This window comes from Barbus barbus, assembly GCF_936440315.1.
Source record: "Barbus barbus genome assembly, chromosome: 34".
In the NCBI taxonomy this organism is placed as follows: domain Eukaryota; kingdom Metazoa; phylum Chordata; class Actinopteri; order Cypriniformes; family Cyprinidae; genus Barbus; species Barbus barbus.
This window is the reverse complement of record NC_136762.1, coordinates 15,700,451-15,716,887: the sequence shown is the minus strand read 5'-3', so window position 1 is coordinate 15,716,887 and position 16,437 is coordinate 15,700,451. Positions and strand designations below refer to the sequence as shown.

Here is a 16,437-nt window from a genome sequence, read left to right as displayed (position 1 = left end):
CACGCACAACCATCTCTAGGGTTTACAGAGAATGGTCCAAAAAAGAGAAAATATCCAGTGATTGGCAGTTGTGTGGACGTGTGTTAGAGATGATAGAAAGGCAACAGTAACTCAAATAACCACTCGTTACAACCAGGGTATGCAGAATACCATCTCTGAACGCACAACACATCAAACCCTGAAGAAGATGGGCTACAGCAGCAGAAGACCACACCGGGTGCCGCTCCTGTCAGCTAAGAACAGGAAACGGAGGCTAAGGTTATTACTTGACACAATATCTATTAATAATCTTATTTATTATTTGTGATATTTACGATAATAATGGCTTCAAAATGTTGCGGTAAGATATTTGCATATATTTTTAAAGAGAAAATTGCAATTTATTTTAATTACTCTTAATTTTGATCTAGAGTGAAGATGTATGCTAAGACATATTATAACTGTATATAGTCTATACTAGTATACACTAATCTATATATTAAATATATAGTCAGAAATCAAGATAATTTTTAGTATTAAAAATAATAATTTTGTTGACTTAATTTTATTTGCACAAAAGCAGCTCATTTTTTAGAATTCTAAAATGCATTCTTTTTTTCACTTCATGTAATTTCATCTGACATTTTATCTGATATCTGACAATACCTGGGTTAATTTGTCTTTATCATGTGAAATGACTGTCATTTAGTAGATGCTTAGTAATAAATTTTCCTAGACTTTCAGAACAGATGGTTCCCACACACATACAGACTGTTGTTGTATCATGGTGGGTACTTTCGATGCCCACTGTTTTTATACTGACCTCATGAAAATCTTTATCCCCTGGCCTATACTATACCTAATTCTCCACAAACCTCTAGTATCTTTATAGTTTCATTAAGACATAATTTGCATGTTTATATTTCCTCACGATGATTGGTCACATGCAGTTGATTTACGTTTTTGCTTCTCTTGAGGGACATTTGGTTCCCACAATGTAAGCAAAACCTTATCCCCACACACAATCTAAACTTTTAAAATTGACTAATTGACAAAAACAAGTAGTGTTATGAAAAGTATGCATGCAACTGTAGAGTAGAGTGGGGGAAAGGGGGAACCCCCCCCCCCCCCCCCAAGGTCTAACAAAAGTGAAATGTGTTGAGATAAGTTATCATTGTTTTAGTGACAGTGACATAAATTATAAACAAAGTATGAAAAATGTCCAGAGTTCTCATGTTTTTAGATTTTTAACAAAAATTCAATTTGTACCAAGGGGGCGTTTTACCCCAACTATGGTGCTAACCCCAACAAAATGATGCTAACTTGAGGTCATTTTTAAATATAAAATCCAAATATTTTTATTCAACCAAGTACATTTGATGGAAAAACAAAGGATTTGATGTTCAAGACAGAATAACTACAGTAGACCTAATTGCTTGTTTGAAAAACAAAAACAACTGTCATTCTGAAAATATAATTATATTTTTATTAAATAACACGTACTCCCTATCTACAGGTTCTCATATCATATATAACTATGATGTTCTACAAGCTTTAAAACGTTTTTCTTATTGCTGAAAATTAGATAATTTACTGTGAAATTCAAGCTTCATGGTGAAAACTTCTACATCACTCTCGTCAACGTAGTCATCTTGTGGTTGTTTTGAGATGGTCCTCACTGCAGAACACAAGATCCAAGGGGTGTGGTTGGATCTAGCTCCAACTCTTCCCACCTTACATATACCTGAACCTACCCGTCTCCACCCCCTGATCCGTATACCCACCCATCTCCACCCCTAAACCTACCAATCTCCACCCCTAAACCTAACCAATCTCCACCCCCTAGATATGGATCCAACCCCGACCCCTGGAACTTTGTTCTGCAGTGAGGGGCTACTGGTTGTTTTGGGAAAAACAGTGGGAAGGGTTTCCCCCACTCTACCCTATCCTGAGGTTGAGTGCATATTCATATCCAGTTTCCAGAAATACACAATATAAGCACATTTTTTTGTTTCAGAGTTTCAGCAGTTCTGTCGCTGCGGCGGCCTCTGCTGTGGAAGACTAACAGTGACGTCACTTAAGAGGAAGTTGTTTGTTGCACATTTCACAGGAGAGGAGATGTACACAAATGAAAGGCGTGGCTATTGAGTTCGTTAACTTTATTCGATTCTACCATCGGTCACAACCGAAAAGAGCTAGGACAGGTAAACGGGAAGTGAAGAATGGCCCAGGTGTGTTTCACTGGCTCTGTCGTCGGGTTTCTCTTTTGTCTGTCGGTTCTAAACGCGTGTAAATGGGACCCGGACACGAAGCTCGAGCAGGGTCTGGATATCCGCTCGTTTGATAACGGCGCGGCTTACCTGGCTCACCTGCTGGAGATCACGGACGCAGAGCGGTGTCAGAGTGCTTGCTGTGAGAGAGACGACTGCCAGCTCGCTTTGATCGGGACTCCGGCGGACGACGGCAGGCCAGAGTGCTTCCTGGTCAGCTGTGTGAAAGACGGCAAAGACGTGTGTGTTTTGACCGAGAGCACACAGTTTAAGGTGTATCGCAGGATCCTGGATAGCCCTGATCAAGAACCCCAAAACGAGGCCGAAGTTCGCTCTGTAAACAGCACAGGTACTGTACTTATTTTAAACCAAATTCCAAAATGTACTGGAAACTGGAAAATTCCCATATGCAAAATGTAAAAATTAGCCTACTATTAGGGAAAGTTTGTGGAACATTTATGTAATAAAATTTAGGTGAAAAAACAAAGTAGGCTAATGAATCCTCGTGAGTCATGAATGCACCAAACTAATTTTCAAAACATATTTACCAAATGTTTTAAAATATTTTTACACTTGACCGCAACAAACTGTACCTTGTCATAAAAGGGTAAAATATGCAATAATAAAAAAGTACTGACCCATACACAGTCGGTTTTATAGCTTTCTTCTCACATTAGCTACTATAAATTTGTTTTAGTTGCATCACACAGACTTCATTTTTTTGCGAACATGAAAAATATTTTAAAACCAAAGCATTTTTAAAAGGCATAACAATAAAGAATTATGCCAAACTACAAATGGCGATTTAATATTTCATGAAGGCTTATTCCCTCAACTAACATTAAAATGATTTGTCATGACATGCCTGACTCACCCAAAAAATTATAAATAAAAGGATATAAAATAAATCAGTAAATGCAAATAAGTATTGTTGTTATATTATTAGTTCATGTTGTAACTTGTTTGGCCATATGTTACATGTGTAAACGACAATAAAAGGGAAGTTCAGCATTTCATGGAATATACATGAGTTTGATAAGTAATATTACAATGTTTGTTCACTGAGAAACTGTTAATAATTATCTGTGATCTTAAATAGTTTGAAATAAACGTAACATCAAAAAAGAGAAAATGCTGTATAGAAACCCTCCCCTTTTTCCAGGTAGTGGTGCGGCATTGTTGTTCTCTGACCTTCAGGTTTTACAAGCCAGTACTGTAAACAAAAGACTTAAACTGCAGAAGGGAAGGTAAAGTCACATATTCCCATACCTGAATGACATCATAATTTGTGTACCACAGTAATATGTTACTGCAGTAATGTCATGACCAAATGCACTGCCAGTTCATATCAGAGAAACATATTTAGGACAGTCAACACATGTACATTATATTAAGACTATTCCTTTTCTTCTGTCTTATCAGATCATTGCCGTCTCCCAAGTGTGGTGGGAAATTGCCGCGCTGCCTTCCCACGATTTTATTATGATGTCACCAATCAGACCTGTAAGCAGTTCATCTATGGCGGCTGTGGAGGCAACAATAACAACTTTAACTCCCAGGAGGATTGTGAGGCTTCCTGTAGTGGGGTGACAGGTAAATACCACACAATATTTAGTGAGTGTTAACATTTCAGTTTTATGCAAACCTTTATTATGTAATAGGTTCTTTGACCCTAAAGTTACTAGATTTATAATTGTGAGGGATATACTTTGAAATATTGACCTGCTGATCTGCTTTTATAGCAATAGTTCAAACGTTTGGGGTTCGTAAGGTTTATTTATCGATTGTGAGGTTTCTTACACTCACCAAGGCTGCATTTATTTGATTAAAAATACAATAAAAAGGCAATATTGTGAAATGTAAAATACCTGTTTTCTATCTGAATATATTTTAAAATCAAAAGCTGAATTTTCAGCATCATTACTCCAGTCTTCAGTGTCACATGATCCTTAAGAAATCATTCTAATATGCTGATTTGCAGTTCAAGAAACATTTATTATTATTAATGTTGAAAACTGTTGTGCAGATTATTATTTTTGTGGAAACCATGATGCATTATTTTCAGGATTCTTTGATGAATAGAAAGTTGATTTGAAATGGGAAACCTTTACTGTTGAACTTTTGATCAATTTAATGTGCCCTCTCTTTTCTTTTAATTAATTTACCTGCTATTTCCTGATTTGGACTTTCTGCTTTAGAGCTAAGCTTTTGCACTAAGCCCTTTTCAGTGTTTGGGCATCACAGCTGAGACGTCTGTACATGTGAAGTTAGTCTGTTGAAGTGCAGTGACAAAAACAGAGCATTTGATGACAGACAAATAATCGTTTGTAATGTGTGGTTTTAAGTTGAGTCATTTTATTATATTTGTTGCAGCACACAGCTGATGATTGTATAATAAGACTCAAAGGATCAACATACTTAGCTCTCGACTGGAGCATTTTGGATCACATGAGGCCTATTACAATCACTGTAAAAGTCACTTGGAAAGTTTTTAGAGCATATCAGTCTATGATCTGACATGTCTGTGGTGATGAAAACAGAAGTTTTGAGAACGAGACCAAAATATGAGCTTTGGAAAACCATACAACTTTTATTACAGCTTTTCTCCAGTGAAAGTAGGCACAAATCCATTACCCACATTGTAGTTTGTGGTTGGCTGTGTGCTCGGTATGGTCAGTCTGTTGGTCCACATCCTGCTGTATTTGAATGGTGTCGAGTTGATTTCCACTTAGAGTTTGTTGTAGAGTTCAGCCAGGTAACTTGACATTGACATGCGGCCTGTTTTATTACATTACTCTCAGCAAATTCTCAGAGCTAAGCGTATAGTAGTTTTAATTTTATGGGCTGAAATCAAAACTACTTTAGTCAAAGTCAATTAGGTCTTCTTTTCTACAGTTTGGACAACTTCAGTGAGTTTCAGTGGGTGTATGCTGAATGTCTTAACAAATTGATTTCATCTTACTCTGGATTGTTGAATAACCGGTTTGGTGACCTCTATACAGATGGATTACCTCTCCTCGACAAAGGCATGACAAACACATTAGCTGTCACTGTTTTTCTTTTACCTCTTTCCTCTCAAGCATTGCATTTAAACGTGATAGATTTAGACTGAGGAGGAAAGAGGAAAGGAATTTTTAGTTTTCTTTTAGGGGTCAATGTGCTTTGTGCCTGCTGTATCCGTATGACACTTTGTGATCCGTGGAATTACCAGTTTTATGAAACGAGATGATGTTTAAATGGAAAAAGATGCCATCTGCTTCCAATAGAGATGCTTGGGCAAAATCCTATCATTCTCATCAGGAAATCATATGAAGGATTTTATTTACAACACTCTGGACTGTTTTGTGTTATGCAACATTATTGTGTGTGTGTGTGGGGCGGGGGGGCGGGGGGGGGGGGGGGGGGGGGGGGGTTGTGAGGGTGTGTTACAAATTGTGCAACCGTGTCCGTGGGTCTATTTTTTTTTATAGAACATTCCTTACTGTTAATTTTCCTTAGAAAACATGGAAACGTTTAGTTTGGTATTTACTTACTGAATTACTGACCCCAGATTTTGAATGGTAGTGTAAGATAAGTTTATTTTTTTTTAAAGACATTAATACTTTTATTGCATTCAACTGATCAAATGTGACTTCTGAGCTTTATTTTCTTCAAAAAAAAAAAAAGTCTTGACAAAATGTATTATCAATTCCCCCCCCCCCCCCCACACACACACACACACACAAACTATTAAGCAGCACAACTATTTTTAACATTGATAACAAGAAATGTTTCTTATAGGCACCAAATTAGAATATAAAAATTATTTTAAAGGATTATGTGACACTGAAGACTGGAGTAATGACTGCTGAAAATTTTATATAACATGTTAAATAAAATAAATTGTAATAATATTTCACAATATTACTGTTTGTACTGTTTTTTTTTTTTTTTTTTTTTTTTTTTTATCAAATAAATGTAGAATTGGTTTTAACACAAGGATTTCCAACTTTTCAATGGTAGTGTATATGTCTCCTGTTCAGAACTCTATAGCTATATACACACAGTATAGTAATTTAAAGTGTCTGTCTGCTCTCTTCAGTTGCTGTGCCCGAGGATTCTCATTCCATCGCTCAACGCAGCAGAATGTCTGTACCTGAAAACAACATGGGTAATCAAATCTGTCTGTTATCAAGATGTCCCAGTGAGACCGGTTATGACACTGAAGAGTGATGCTTAACTGACTGAATATTTTCTAAATAGTAAATCGTTAACTCAACTTGTGTCAAAGCTCCCAACAATCATGCTCAACTAATAATATTTAATAAAATTGATCCTTTTGTAAAGAATTTAAAGAGTATTTTGTCTTTAGTGCTGTCAAACGATTAATCCCATCCAAAATAAGTTTTTGTTTTTATAATGTGTTTGTACTGTGTATATTTATCATTGTGTATATATAAATACACACACATACAGTGTATTGAAAGTATTTACATGTATAAATATATATTCATATAATTTATATTATACATTTAATCTATAAACAACAAATTTTTCTTATATATATGCATGTGTGTGTATTTATATTTATATATACATAATAAATATACACAGTACACGCACACACATATAAACAAAAACGTTTACTTTGGATGTGATTAATCACGATGAATCGTTTGACAGCACTATCCATTTTACCAGGTTCTTGTGACAGATAAACAAAATTCTGTATCTCTCTCCTCAGATGCTGAACCTCTTCCTGAAATGACATCAGAGGAATTCCAAGGTATTTTAGCTGTTTTTTTTTTTTTTTTTACTATTTAAAATAATAAGGTTTTAGTGGTTTTACATTGTCCACAACTTTAAGCAGAGTACAGTTGTACTATTGGCTCTAATGTCGTCTTCCTATCGTATCAGCGAAGTGTCTGGCTCCCGCACAGACCGGACACTGCAGAGCCTTATTTAGACGCTATTACTACAACAATGGCACTTGCCAATCATTCACCTTTGGAGGCTGTGGTGGAAACCAGAACAATTATGAAACTGAAGAATCATGCATGACAACCTGCTCAGGTACTATTGTGTGCGATTGTTCATTTTCTGATTGCTATAAATCACTATGAAATTATAACTCTGTGTGTTTGCATCGCAGTGAAAGTCATTCCTAGCAACAAGAAGGACTCTGTCATTCCCAATTTTCCTAAGAGCTTTGAAGGTAAAATGCTAAGAAACTGTGTCAGATTCTATTTCAGCTGTTATGAATTTCTTTATATCAAACATTGCCAATAATGGAATAGTGAATGTTTATACAATATAACCAAACTTTCTTTATCCTGTAACTCAATGCAGAAACCTGTGCTGCACCATCCGACTCTGGCCCATGCCGTGCAGCCTTCCAGATGTTTTACTTTGAGCCCAGCACTCAGTCTTGTAAGAGCTTCACCTATGGAGGCTGCCAGGGAAACCTAAACCGCTACAGCAGTGAAGAAGAGTGCATGGCAGCTTGCTCCGGGAAAGACGGTAAGAGCACAACAGGAATTCTCCTTCCGGTCCTGTCTTTGTTTTGCTGGTAGCTTATATTGTTGTATTTCTTTTTCTATAGGCCGTTTTAATGGTCACACACGTAGTTGCTGGACTCCAGGTAAGGCATTGTAAAATACATGATACAGTATCTCACAGAAGTGTGTACACACCTCACATTTTTGTAAATATTTTATTATATCTTTTCATGTGACAACACTGAAGAAATGGCACTTTGCTACAATGTAAAGTAATGAGTGTACAGCTTGTATAACAGTGTAAATTTGCTGTCCCCTCAAAATAACTCAACACAGCCATTAATGTCTAAACCGCTGGCCACAAAAGGGGACAGCAAATTTACACTGTTATACAAGCTGTACACTCACTACTTTACATTGTAGCAAAGTGTCATTTCTTCAGTGTTGTCACATGAAAAGATATAATAAAATATTTACAAAAATGTTAGGGGTGTACTCACTTCTGTGAGATACTGTATGTATTAAAATTAATTGAATTGCTCTTTGTACTATTTTTTTTTTTTTTTTTTTTTTTTTTTTTACACATTTTCGACATGAAAATACCCAAAGAAGCTGACATGGTGTTAAAACACCAAACAATCATCCAACCAGTTATAAAATATAATTTATATATATTAAGTACTTATTTATACACCTACAATTGTTTCCTAAAGTTCAACAGTTTGGAGTCAGTTAAAATTTGTTAAAGAAATGAGCTTATTTTTATTTCGCAAGAACACATTAAATTGATAAAGTGACAGTAAAGATATTTATTTACAAATTATTTTTATTTGAAATAAATGCTGTTCTTTTGAACTTTTTATTCATCAAAGGATCCAGAAAATAAATGCATCATATTTTGCACAATAATATTAAGCAGCTCAACTGTTCATCACTGATTATAATAAGAAATGTTTCTTGAGCAGCTGATTTCTGAAAAATCGTGTGTCAGTATTACTGTTTTTACTATATTTTTGATCAAATAAATGCAGCCTTGATGAGACTTCTTTCAAAAACTTTTTTAATTTTTGAGACAAAATTGAACATGTCTTGTGTCTCTCACTCGCAGCCTTCTTCCTAGTGGCCACCCTGGCCATCATGTCTGCCCTACTTCTGGTAGGTTTGATCCTGATCATAGTGCGCAGAAACTCCAACAAGAGTCTCTTCATATTGGATGATAAGGAGGAGTTACTGCCTACAGAGGAGCAGGTGTCCTATGAGAAGCTGCCCAAAGAAGGCTCAAGCTAAAGCCAGAGGCCTTTTAGTGTCTGGTACGAAGATCCATCTCATGACACTCCAACATTCAGCCAAATTAAAACTGCTAAGTTACATTAAAGTTCCTAGTTAAGAAAAAAATGTTTATTATTGTTTAAATGAGATATTCTATACCATCTTTTAACTGTAAAAGTGGGATATGTTGCACTAAGATTTGGTGAGTTGGTTGAAATACTTCTATTACCACCTTTGTCATCTGTCACTTTTTATGGTTATAATCCAGCATAGTAGAAGTAAATCAGCTTTCAGGGGTATATTTATTGTCATAAGCATATAATAATGAAGTGGTATCCCATTTTTTTTTTACTTCACTTGTTTGTATATGTATGTATACATTTATAAATGAGAATAATTTGCCATATCATTGCCATAGCCTTGTTATTTGATTGTAAGCATATAAAAAAATGCAGTAGCTATGAGGAAATAAGAATGCATACATCTGAAAATACAGTATATAACAGAAAATGTTTTATATATGTGAGAGAGCATATATTATCCTGTAGTAGCAACTGCAGACGTTTGATTACTCTTTTTCCACTAATGAATGGCCTGTGACCTATAACTGTTTAATTCATATCAGCCTTTACTTTTTTTTTTAAAAAGCATTATTTTGAAATCTTCAATAATAAAGGTAATCTATTCAGTCCGGTTTCTTTTTCCAGGTACTGATTTGTTAATATGTAAGCATGTCGAGAAGCAATAGGGCAGACCAGTGCTTGTCACACGAGGAAGTTGTCAGTATATTTTTAAAAATCCAACATTGCCTGTTGGTTTCAAACACCATCTTTGTCAGAAATTAGGATCATTTTGGGTTTCACCCTTCAAGCTAAAATTCCACTGTCATTATAGCTCTTGGGTAAATAAGTGAACACAATTAAACCATTAGACATTAGAGTAAGAGTTAACTTACTCTAATGTGGGGGGGTAAAGGCTACAAGGGACACGTATGGCGCTACTGGGCATGCGCACATCAATACAGCGTAATTTTTGTCTCACTGTACAACAAGAGTTACTATTTTTTCATTCCTGTAAGGGGTAGGTTTAGGGTAGGTCTAGGTGTAGATGTTAATATAACACAATCTAATATACAATTAATTTCATTGTTCATTTCCGGTCAGAGCTGTATCCCTTCTAGCCACAACAATTTTTTTGCATGTTACCATTTCATCTGTTTCTGAATTGTTTTGTTTTTCCTTGTTTTTTTTGTTTTTTGTACTGTTTAAATGATGCTTAAAATATTAAATGAATAATTTCTGAAGCTTCATGGAATAATGGCTGCTTTGCTATCACAATAAATAATATTTTAAAATATATTAAAATGGAAAACAGTCATTTAGATAGGTAGTCTATTTCTGATTATATACATAAACATTTGTTCGAGCAAAAAATAAAAAAAATCCCCCTAATTGTCATTCAAATTCACATCTTAATAGCCACTAGGGGGCGATGGTGGATTTGATGTTGATGATGTTTGAAGTTTTTAGGAATACAAGGAAATGCAAAGTCAGTTCTGCATTATTTTGGTCTTGTTTTAATTAATATCACATGTACCACACTCTAATCATGAAAGTGTGTTTTAGATTTTAAAGTCAGTCTTTTACTCCGAATGAAAACTGTGAATAAAGAGTCACAGATATGAGCACTTGTGAGAAAAGGAATAAACCCCCTCAGAATCTAGTGAAACGAAATATTTCCATAATGTTTAAAAAAAGTCCATCTTTAACTAAGAATGTGTTTAAATTACTGTTCTATCATATTTCTAAACAGTTTTTGCTGTATGGGCACAGTGAACCCCATTTGTAATCTGTTAAGAGCAAGTCTCACACACCGAACAGCATTTGGAATGTAGGTTCTGTCTTTGTCTCAGTAAGCGTGGAGCTCTGAAATTAGGTCATAAAGACCGAGCGATTAGCTCATTTCCCAGTCATGTAAAGTCAACCCCTCCACTCACACAGAACAGGCAAAAAAGGAAGGCAGGAGAGCATTACAAAATGTTTGGCTAACATGGCCAGCTTAATACAAAGTATTTGTGTCAAGCATTACAAGTTTACCAGGAACAAACTGACTAGGCTAGGATCGATGCAATTCATGCTGAAAGAAACAACTCAAAAGGTCTTCATGGAGGTATTTTAGAAAACCTGAGAAAGTGGGAGGAAAGAGGGGGTCGTGGCTCACACTTAGATCACGAAAGTGCAGTGTGGGAAACGCAGCATGTTTACAGAGCTCCATTCGTCTACTGCAGGGCTCCAGGATGTTGTAAGGGCCCTTTGTATTTGAGAGTGTATCTGAGCCTTGGCCTGTGTAACCCCTGCATGTTGTCAGTGCCCGTGGTCATCTGGTTTCCATCCTGCATAAGTGTAATTGTGCTTATTTAGTGTGACACCTCCTCCACTCCCTCCTCACCCATCACACCAGCTGCCCGACTAACTGCAGAGATGCTCGGCATTCCATGAATGTGAGAGCGCCAAGTCAAGTTATTGAGAGTTTTGAAAAGACATTTCTAAACAGATTGCAAAATCGCATTAACTTTTGTCTGCAAGTAACTGTTAAAAGACGGAGGGACGTTTTTATTCTAGAGAGCATCTGATTGTGTAACCAACAGAAGAGCAATACATCATGGTATGAAGAAGAATGCAAACTAAGCTGCTGGATTTGAAAATCTACTCCACTCCCATGGAAAGCTTCAAACCAGCAGCTTTAACGTTAGCATTCTTCTTTATACTGTGTTGTATTGCTCTTCTGTTGTTCACAAGTCTTAAAGTGATATGAATTCGCAGGTCATCATGGCCCACTGACATTAAGAAGAAAGCAAGATATATCTGAAAAAAATGTAAATTGAGGAAGTAAATACTGTACCTGCTGCCACAGTAGCAGGACATTCTTTTCTCTGTTTATGGACTTGTCGTACACCTAAAATTTCCAACAGATCTCACAGTAAACATTTTTATGGTGGTGATTTCATATGAATATGAAAATGAACAGAAAAAGCATGAAGGTGCACCTTTAACCCCACCCCTAAATATAACTGTGACTGGGGCATAAGCAGGTCCTACAAAATCAAACTAATGAGATCATAGGAATTTATATGAAATAGCATAATTGATGCCCGTCTCCGGAAGATCGTCTCCATCCGTCCCAATCAGTGTGGATTTGTTAGAGGAAGCAGGACTACTGATGCGATCCACACCGTCAGGCTGCTGCTGGAGAGGCGCCGGGAGAAGAACCAACCAGTACACATGTCCTTCCTCGACCTCGAGAAGGCATTTGTTGACATTCACGTGCCCTGGGACCTTTTCTGGCATTCCCTCCACTCTCACGGCACCCCCAAAGTACAGTGGATCCAGCTCCTCTACACCAACACCACCAGCATCGTCCAATGCCTCGTCGGTCTGTCCGAATTGTTCCCGATCACCATCGGTGTGCACCAGGGATACGTTCTTTCTCCACTCCTGTTCATCCTTTGCATGGGCAGACCCATGGTGGGTTTTCAGGTACTTCAGCCCTGGTCACTTCTTTTTTTAAAGATTCTTTTTGGTGTTTTGTGTTTATTATGATACGACAGTGAAGAGCAGACAGGAAGTGAAGTGGGAGAGAGAGAGAGAGAGAGAGGGGGTGGAATCGGGAAAGGTTCTCGAGCTGGGATTCGAACTAGGGATGTTTGTAACGCAATGATGTTATATGTCGATGCACTGCCCACTAGGCTATTATTCCAAGCTTACAAACCCATTGTAGACTAGAATGTCAAGTGCAAGATTGGAGCGAGTGGTTGGACATGCACAGATTGCGCCTCAACATCAATAAGACTGAGTACATGGAGTGCAGGCCACTAAACAAGGTCACCGATTTTAAATATCTTGGTTCGCTCATCAGGAGCGTCAGCAACTCCCTCTTTGATGCCCGTGCCCAGGTCACCACGGCTCAAATGGTGACAAGTTGCAGGGATTGTCTGTGAATGCCAAATGTCCATACCAGTCAAGATCTACAAAACGGTTGTACTGACAAGCATGAGCAGACCCTCCATAGCATGGAGATGAAGATCGATGAAGAACTCAGCGGTGTCATGAACGAAGATATCCAAAGGCGCATGGATGTGCCTCCCGTAGTCAAGATGCGCAAAGCACGACTTCGCTGGTATGGTCATCAGTAGAAGCGATGATACAGTGGCGAAATCGGCCTACCATCTATTACCACCTGGATGACGACAGCAGTGGCTCGATTGTCAGGTGGAGGACATGAGCGCAGTCAATATCGCCCCTCACGATAGCCTGGACTGAGCCAATGGCGAAGGGCAAGCAAACAAGTGAACCCTGTGCCAACACGGGATACACTCTATGATGAAGTCACCACCAATTCACAAATTGTAAATAGTTACGAAGTGCCATGAGACTGTGTTGGAAATTTCCTGCCAAATCCAACCTGACCCCTCATGATATAGATCATTACTGTAGGACTGTGGGCCTACGATTGTGAATCATCAAGAGAATAGTTTTAACAGATTTTTTTGTGGCACTTGGTTTGATATTGTATGTAATGATTAGGGTTGGGTATCGTTTGGGTTTTTTACGAAACTGGTGCCTAAACGATGCCTAAACCGATACTTTAAAAGAAAAAAAAAGAGCCAAAATATGGATGACATTAAAGAACAATTTTTTAGGGAAGAGAAAAATTATGAAAATTTCTTTAAAATCAAACAATATATTAAAAGTTGAAAGTATACATAAATATATAAATACAAGTAAAAACAAAACACAACAAATTTACGGAAGTTAACAATAAAACTTAAGCCACCTCACCCAACTACAATAATTTAAAGCTTAATAACAGTTACGGTACTTATAACTAATACTAGTAACACAGTTTCGGTACCCAACACTAGTAAAGACATACTTACAATTCAAAGTGGCTTGTCAACATTAATGCATTTATTATATGCAATTAATTCAAAATCCTTAATGCGTCACAATAACAAAATACTAATTACTGATGCAAACAATGTTAGCAGAATTGACACCACGCAGTGACCTTAGATGAGCATCTACAAGGGCGCAAGTACTTGTAACCCTGGTAAGCGGAAATCTGGGTAAAACGCAAGTTGTGTGCATACACTGCAACGAAGAACTGGACTACCATTGAAGCTCATCGAGTTTGCAGTAGCATTTAAGTGCAAAACACACCACAGTTTCTACTGTCAAACCAACATATGAATAAATGGTTAATTTCACTGCTTCATTTCTAAAAAAAAAAAAAAAAGGGTGCAATTACTTGAGATTAAAAATTAAAATATATTGAGAGTCCTAATTTCTGTCTGTCTGTCTATCTATATATCTATATATTTATTTATAACATATCAAATCTTTTTACATGGTTACCAGTTACATGGTTTTCTCACCTGTGGTGAATTAGTTGTTCGAATGTGTTGTTTACCCTAGTAAAACTCACAAGCCCTTTCACCCCTGCATCAGTTCCTCCACTGCAACCCTCTGCACCTCATAGTCCTGTCACCACGTCTTTAGTGCCTGACAACAGACTACACTGAAAAATACCAGAAGACCAACATTAACCACATCTAACTCAAAACAGAGATAGAGAATGACACAGGAGAAAGACACTGAGATGACATGTCATGGATCTGGAGAGACAGGGTTAAGATAAATGACATAGGAGAAGAAGAAAGAGTGCATTGGGGTGAGAGGCAGCATTACAGAAAGCCACTGCTGGTGATGTCATGGCTTTGGCTCTCTAGAGCATGGAGAGGGCCGGGCCTGAGCACAGTGCTGGGGGTGGGGGCCGTGGATTGGGTCTTGGCGGAAAGGGGGACTGTAATTTGAGTGACCCCCATCTCAAATTGAAAGCAGTTGTGAATTCTCTCGAGGATAAAATTTAGCAATCCAGACTCAGCTCATGGTTCCCACGACACAGTCCGACCTCCGATGTCCATTCTTTCTCTCGTTCCTTCCTAAAGTCACTAGTCTCCGTGCCTATAAATGGGAAGTCTGCTGGCAGTTTCGAGGAACGGCCTCTACTGAAAAAGGCAATAAGGACTCAAAGCATCCATGCTTATTAAAATAAATCTGGAGATTATAAAATGCCTCTGAAATGGAAAATAGTTGAGGCAGATAATTTAAGAGACGGTTGGGTGGCTAGACCGCACCCATCTCGTTTTTCTTTCTACTTTCTTTATCATTCTATCGTAGTCTTTATCTTTCTTAGGAAGACAAAAGTCTTTTCTATTTCAGCATCTGGGTCAACAATATGGCACTTATTTATTTTTTGTAGCGATTTAATCATTTAACCAAATGTACACTGCAAATGCAATTCGCATGCAACAATTGAAATGTGTTTTTGATTTATTAATTTAAATACATGTTAATATTTTTCAAATGGACATGAAGTCAAAATGTCCTGAAACCATAATGAATAAAGAAACCTACTTAAGAGAATGAAATTAGTTAAGTCAAGTGAGCTTGTCATTCCACCATATATGGAGACATGGAACAAAGGACCACGGGGCTACACATGTAAACATATATGAACAAATGTGGGCATATACATAAGACATAAAGGTATCTAAACATATAGATCTAATCATACCTATATAACACACAGATTATATAAACAATTAAAAAAGCCTATATAAACTACACATAGCTAACCTAAATGCTTTACATAAGTACTTACATAAAACTTAGACATTTGTAGTACATGGATTTACATGGTACAAACATAGTGCTGAGGTACATAATACAATGCAATAGACATTCAGGGCAAAAAGACTGCAAACAGGACAGTGCAAGATGAAGGGAAAAAAGATTAAATACATTTTAAGTGTTCATGCAATGCACATAAGCAGAGATGAGAATATTACCGAGATGCATAATTTGTAAAGCCCACTCATCCACCTATGCGTAGCCTAAGTGTTTGGCATGGTAATTAAGCTAATATAATTTGGCAGTGGCTATTTGCACTAATAGCGATGGAGGGTATTTACACTAAGTGCATAATAACATATTTTCTTAGCGATAGATGCTAAAAAGATACTGCTATTTATACTACTTAATGCAAATAGTGGCAATTATCTGCACCTCCGTATTGTAGTACATCATAAAACAGTATGCAATAATACCATATTGAGTGTAAATAATAATTTTAATTCAAATTATTAAACGAATGCCATCCCATCCCTACACCTACCCTAACCCTACCCAATACTTTACTTTCAACTTTTTGATTATTTCCTTCGAACTCAGGTCGATTGCATTAAAAACACTACGGCACGCGCTTTACCGTCTACATTAAACAACATTAAACTGCCGGCTTTTGTAGTGTTGACAAGTCCAATCACACGTTGGTGGGTGGAGTTAGTATAAATAGTATACTAACAGTATACAGTAACAGTA

At 37.1% G+C, this 16,437-nt stretch overlaps 1 protein-coding gene across 1 annotated transcript; it reads left to right on the top strand.

The window, feature by feature from the left end:
* Nucleotides 1–1,866: 1,866 nt before the first annotated feature.
* On the top strand, nt 1,867–10,354 carry LOC306853901 (tissue factor pathway inhibitor-like). Its single transcript, XM_079391587.1, has 9 exons — nt 1,867–2,598; nt 3,672–3,842; nt 6,331–6,399; nt 6,973–7,014; nt 7,146–7,301; nt 7,381–7,443; nt 7,578–7,748; nt 7,831–7,869; nt 8,835–10,354. Exons 1-9 carry the CDS (start codon nt 2,202–2,204, stop codon nt 9,011–9,013), a joined length of 1,287 nt encoding a protein of 428 aa, XP_079247713.1. The 5' UTR covers nt 1,867–2,201; the 3' UTR covers nt 9,014–10,354.
* The last annotated feature ends 6,083 nt before the right edge of the window (nt 10,355–16,437 follow it).